Here is a 6287-nt window from a genome sequence, read left to right as displayed (position 1 = left end):
CAGAACAAGGGGATACTGTGAGGTTTAAAACCAGGAAAAGTGTGTGTCAGGGGTGTATCCTTTCACCATATCTATTCAATTTGTATGATGAGCAAATAATCCGAGAAGCTGGACTATATGAAGAAGGCAGTGGTATCAGGATTGCAGGAAGACTCATTAACAACCTGCAATATGCAGATGACACAACCTTGCTTGCTGAAAGTGAAGAGGACTTGAAGCACTTACTGACCAAGATCAAAGACTACAGCCTTCAGTATGGATTACACCCCGACATAAAGAAAATAAAAATCTTTACAACTGAACCAATAAGCAACATCATGATAAACAGAGAAAATATTGAGGTTGTCAAGGATTTCATTTTACTTGGATCCACAATCAATGCCCATGGAAGCAGTAGTCAAGAAATCAAATGATGCATTGCATTGGGCAAATCTGCTGCAAAAGACATCTTTAAAGTGTTCAAAAGCAAAGACGTCACTTTGAGAACTAAGGTGGGCCTGACCCAAGCCATGGTATTATCAATCGCCTCGTATGCATGGGAAAACTGGACAATGAATAAGGAAGACCAAAGAAGAATTGATGCCTTTGAATTATGATGTTGGTGAAGAATATTGAATATACCACAGACTGCCAGAAGAACAAGTCTGTCTTGGAAAAAGTATAGCCAGAGTGCTCCTTGGAAGTGGGGATGGCAAGACTTTGTCGACATACTTTGGACATGTGATCAGGAGGGACCAGGCCCTGGAGAATGACATCATGCTTGGTAAGGTAGGGGGTCAGCGAAAAAGAGGAAGACCCTCAATGAAATGGACACAGTGGCTGCCAACAATGGGCTCAAACATAGCAATGATTGTGAGGATGGCGCAGGACCAGGTAGTGTTTTGTTCTGTGATACATAGGGTCGCTGTCAGTTGGAACTGACTTGATGGCACCTAACAACAAAGTGGGTGTGAAGTAGTATTTCACTGTGGTTTTGATTTGCATTTTTCTAATGACTAATGATCTTTTCATGTTCTTATTGTCCATTTGTATACGTTCTTTGGAGAAATGTCTGTTGAAATTCTTTGCCCATTTCTTGTCTTTTTTTTTTTAAGTTGTGAGTTCTTAAGGAGCCCTGGTGGCACAGTGGTTAAGCGCTCTGCTGCTAAACGAAAGGTTGGCAATTCAAACCTACCAGGTGCTCTGCAGGAGAAAGATGTGGCAACCTGCTTCTGTTAAGATTTACAGTCTTGGAAACCCTATAGGACAGTTTTACTCTGTCCTACAGGGTAGCTGTGTCAGAATCAACTCAATAGAAACGGGTAAGAGTTCTTTATGTAATCTGGATACAAGTCCCTTATGAGATTATGATTTGCAAATATTTTCTCCCATTCCATGGGTTGTCTTAATTTTACTGATTGTGTCCTTTGATACAGAAAAATGTTTAATTTTGATGAAGTTCAATTTAATCTACTTTTCCTTTTGTTGCTTGTGCTTTTGTTGTCATATCTAAAAAATCATTCCAACTTTTAAAAAATTATTTCGTCTACCTCTAGCTTTCCTTTGCTTTTTTTCCTTCTCTCTTATGTCTAAGATATCGGAAAGGTCCCATAAACACTCCTTAGCCCCACAGATAACACTCTGGGCCAAAGGACTGGACTTACTAATGTCAACGTCCAGCACATAGTAGGTGCTTAGTTCATGTACAATATGACCAACTAAGATCGTTCAGAGATACCAGGGCACCAGAAGCTCCTAGATAAACCTCACTCACCCTGTGCCTCCAATTTCAGCCTAAATAACAAAACTCAAATTTTTAGCTCAGAACCTTGCCTGACTTTGCTTCCTCAGGCCATTCAGGCCAGATGGAGCCTGGCTCAGAATTACAAAAGTGATGATCATGTTGCTTCTGCTTCTCTGGAATGTCCCATAGCCATTAACACAGGGCTCTGTACACCTTATAACTTGAGACTCTGAATGAAAAGCAGGAATCCCACCCCGTCCTTTTACAAAGGAGCCAAGGGAAGCCTGGGAGAAGAGAAGTGGCTTCCCCAAAGTCACCCAGCTGGTAAGTGGCAGAGGCAGGACTAGAATTCAGTTCTTGTGACTCTTGTTCCAATTCTTATTCTGTTACTTCAGGCTGCCTCATTTGGCGCTTAGTAAGTGTTTGTTGATTGAACAAATGAATCCCCGGTATAGTACTAGATTCTGCAAGGAGTAAGGTATGTTCTCAGAACACATGGGGTCCGGTTTAGCCATGACTACATAAAAGGAGTAAGGAAGAGCCTTGTGAGGGCCGTGGGATGCTGATGACATTTTTTTGAGCAGGTGAGTGATATGATCAGATGTTTTAAGAAATGTAATTTGGCAGCCATGGGCACATGGGGCAAGAGGAGAGAGACCCTGTAGGCAGATCTTGTCTCATAGCACGGTGCTGGGCTCACAGTGGGCACTCAGTAAATATCTGTAGGATGATGAAATGAGCAGAGGTGAGAAGGTCAGAATGAGGTTAGAAGGCCACTGGTACCATGACAGAGACACAAAAAAGGTCTTGATTGTGATGGTAGCATTAGAGGGAATGGAAAGAGGGATCATGAGTCAGTGTGCCCCGGAAAAGTCTGTAAAGTCATGTTCCAAATGTTAACAGTGCTCACCTCTGGAGATTGGGGTTGGGGGGCTGGAGGATTGTATTGTTGCTTCACGCGAGCCTGTACCATTTGATGTCTCCCACAATCATTATTATTTTTATATTAATTTTCCCTTAAAGTGAAGCAAAACTAGAAACACAGCAGAGGTAGAATGAATGGACTTTGGTGAGTGGCTGCACAGGGAGGAGAGGGAGTGAAGAAGATTCGTGATGAACTGAGATTTTGAGTAAGGGTGGCTGTTCTTCAAACCACCAAAACCCCGTTGCCATCGAGTCAATTCTGACTCATAGCAACCCTACAGGACAGAGCAGAACTGCCCCCGTATGGTTTCCAAGGAGCAGCTGGTAGATCTGAACTGCCAATCTTTTGGTTAGCAGTCGAGCTCTTAAACCACTGAACCACCAGGGCCCCATGTTCTTCAAACAGTGGTACCATTAATGGAAACAAGGAACTTGGATGTAGGAACAAGTTTGGGAGAGAGATAAGTTCAGTTCGGGCTCAGGAAAACAGCAGAGGGAAATGTCCAGTAAGAAATACTTACAGTAGGTTTAGAGCTTGCAGCAAAGGCTGAGATTGGAGCTAATACTCTGGGAACTGTCCACACTGAAGGGCTAGGTAAAACCACTTGAGACAAGTTTCCTGGGGGTGGGAAGGTGGAGAGAAGGCCAAGAACACAATCTAAGAACAGCCATCTCATGTGTATTGCTAACAGTTTTCGCTAGACTGCTAACCTAAAGGTTGGCAGTTTGAACCCCCCCAGCAGCACTGAGGAAGAAAGGCCTGGCAATCTGCTTCTGTAAAGATTACAGCCAAGAAAACCCTGTGGAGCAGTTTTGCTCTGGAACACATGGGGGTCACCATAAGTCAGAATCAACTTGACAGCAATGGGTTTGGTTTTGGTTTTGGGGGCAGGCAGAAGAGAAGGAAGCCTCAGCCAGGAATGGTCAGAGAAGTTGGAGATGGTACCATCACAAAAGTCAAGAGGAGAGTTTAAGAGCTAGATGTGGTCAACAATGCTAGCTGCTGCAGAGTGGTAAAGGAAGATCAGGAGTGAAAAGGGGATTTCGTGATTAATGACCTAGAGTGATGCCTTTCAAATATTTTTGAGTGCGACTCACAGTAAGAAATAATTTTTCTATGGCACCTGTGGTAAATCAGATTATTGATCCCAACTCTGTACCCCGTGTTGGAATTATACATCCAAATCCTTTGCCATGTGACTCCGCAGTATCTCCTACTGGGGTTGATGCTGTGTTCCACCATGTGACTTGCTTTGGCCCATAACATGTTAACAGGCTTGTGGTTTTAACATGTGTATGTGATATGGCTTGACCTCTTGGGCTTCTGCCACAGCATAAGAGCATGCTCTGGGTGCCAGCAAAATAGACCTAAACCAGACCTGCAGCCTGGAGCCAAGCCAAACTGAACTCAGCTTAAGTCCAGCCAAGATGAGCCAAACCTCGCCAATCTGCAGGTCTGTGGGTGAGAAAAATGTCTGTTGCTGTAAGCCACTGAGATTTTGGGGTTATTATGTAGCATCACTACCCCAATAGCTGATTAATATACAACCCAATATTGTACATACATGTATCAAATATAACAAACAAAATTTTGTAAAATAATATTTACTCTTATAGTATACAACGTAGTATGATAGTTTCTATTATGTTTCTTCTTTTTTTTTTTAATGCAAACCACAATTTGAAAACCCACTCCTCTAGACACATTGTTCTTGACCTTTTCTCCCCACTCCAACAACCTAAGGGAGGTAACACACTGTCTACATCAGCAACAGTTGTTTACTTGCTAGCTGTGTTACCTTGGGCAAACAATGTGACGTCTCTGATCCTCCATTTCCTAATCTGTGAAACGAGAATAATCGCATCTGGCTAACAGAGTAGTTGCAGAGATTAAATGAGAGAATCCATGTTCATGTTAAGTGCTTAGTAAAGTAACTGATATAGGGCAAGTGCTCAGAAAATGTTAGCCTTTATTTTCATTACTGAGAAGTTTGGTGAGGACCAGAAGGAACTAGGATAATTTCAGAGGTAAGGACTCATGTCTTTAGGACGGGGAACTAAACTGAGTTACTGGAACAAAGTAGAGAATACCTGACAGCACACGGTCTAGGTAACAAACGGCAGGATCAAACCAGTTGAGGGCTGAGGAGCCTGGAGCAACGAGGCATGAAGTACCATCTCTTTGCTTACTTCTACCTATTCCATCTCCCTCCTAGAGTCTTAAAGGAACTCAAAGACCTGGGTCTACCTGTCATTAACTCCTTCTCCAATTCTACCCTGACTTATCCCCTCACGTTTCTAACCTCCCCACCTGAGCACGAGGACGAGGCCAGCCCCACGGAATAGGCAGTGGGCACTCAGAGAGCAACAACAGTCCCACAGGCAAGAGGTGACCTCGCCTCCTGCTAGCCCACATTCTCAACTGCTCCTCCGAACGAAGAGAAGGACCAATGTCCACCAGCTCGTCCTATCCAAGCCCCACTGGGCTCCACGAAGGCACATGGCCCCTTCTGATAAGGAGGGAAGAAGACACCACTCATGGTCAACAGCAGGGAATGAGCCTCAGAAGCAGGATGTAAAAAAAGGCTTCTTTATTGAGAGCAGCGAGTGTAAAAAAAAAACCCAAACAAACAAACAAAAAACAACCACAACGACAATAAAGGTGTGAGGCAGGGGCAGCCCGGCCCTTCCCATCCCCTCCAGGGCCCACCCCCACCCCCCCTGCCCACCCACCCCACACTGCAGTTACATACAAAAGCAGCCCATGGTGCGTACAAAAAGGGCGGGTTATATAGTGTCAAAAGCTCCTGAAAACTCCTTCATCTGCCAGGCACTTAGGATGAGGAAAGGAGAGAAGGGTAGGAGAAGGCATGGGTCTGGGTCAGTGTGCACAAGTCCATGGTGGGGAGCTCACTTGTGCTCCCCACCATCCTGGCTTAGACCCCACGGTAGGACCCATGTGCCAAGAGGTCCCTTGGCCCCGTGTGCCCAGAACTACCCAGGAACTTGAGTATATTAAGGGACTCTCTTCCGAACCCAGGTCATCCCCAGCCTAGCCCTCCCCAGGCAAAAAAATGAGGGTTACCTGAGGCACCCACACTGGCCCTGATTGGGGATGGGATGGCAGAGAAAGCTGCCCAGCCTAAGGCCCTTGTCACCCAGTCTGGGTCCGAATCAGCCTCCCTGAGGGCTGAGGGTGAGGAAGAGGAAAGCCTAGGCCCTGCCCAGGCCTCAGCAATGCCTATTGTGCCAGGGTGGAGGCCCCAAGGGCTGAGGAGGACGGGGAGCTTGCCTATCATGCTGCAGGCACCCCTCAAGAGGTCCTCCCCTGCCCACACCGTCCTGAGGCACAGCTTGCCTGGCCGTCCTCCTCACGGCTTGCTGTCAGCGGGGCTGTCTTTCAGGGTGTTGGCGATCTCGCTGAAGGAGGGCCGGTCCTTGGGGCTGAGGGCCCAGCAGCGCTGCATCAGCCGGTACAGCTTGGAAGGGCAGCCCTCCGGCTGCAGGAGTTTAGCCTTCCCAGCCTGCAAGTCTGCAGGGAAGATGGTGGGTAGATTGTTAGTCCAACATTTAACAACTTATCCCCAACTATGTGGAGCCTGCAGTTCCCACAAATAGCCACTAGAGGGAGCCTCCGGGG

At 46.1% G+C, this 6287-nt stretch overlaps 1 protein-coding gene across 1 annotated transcript in view; it reads right to left on the bottom strand.

Annotated features, from left to right (window-relative positions):
* Window positions 1-5753: 5753 nt before the first annotated feature.
* The window catches only part of PTK7 (protein tyrosine kinase 7 (inactive)), a 78361-nt gene continuing 77827 nt past the window's right edge, over window positions 5754-6287 (bottom strand). Inside the window, exon 20 of the mRNA XM_004379481.1 lies at window positions 5754-6179. Coding sequence (XP_004379538.1) covers window positions 6019-6179 — 161 coding nt within the window. The 3' untranslated portion in view covers window positions 5754-6018. The remainder of the gene's footprint in view (window positions 6180-6287) is intronic.

The sequence above is a fragment of the Trichechus manatus genome, unplaced genomic scaffold (assembly GCF_000243295.1).
Source record: "Trichechus manatus latirostris isolate Lorelei unplaced genomic scaffold, TriManLat1.0 scaffold00065, whole genome shotgun sequence".
NCBI classification, from domain to species: domain Eukaryota; kingdom Metazoa; phylum Chordata; class Mammalia; order Sirenia; family Trichechidae; genus Trichechus; species Trichechus manatus.
Note: the sequence above shows the minus strand (reverse complement) of the source record. Positions and strands in the feature narration are given on the sequence as shown.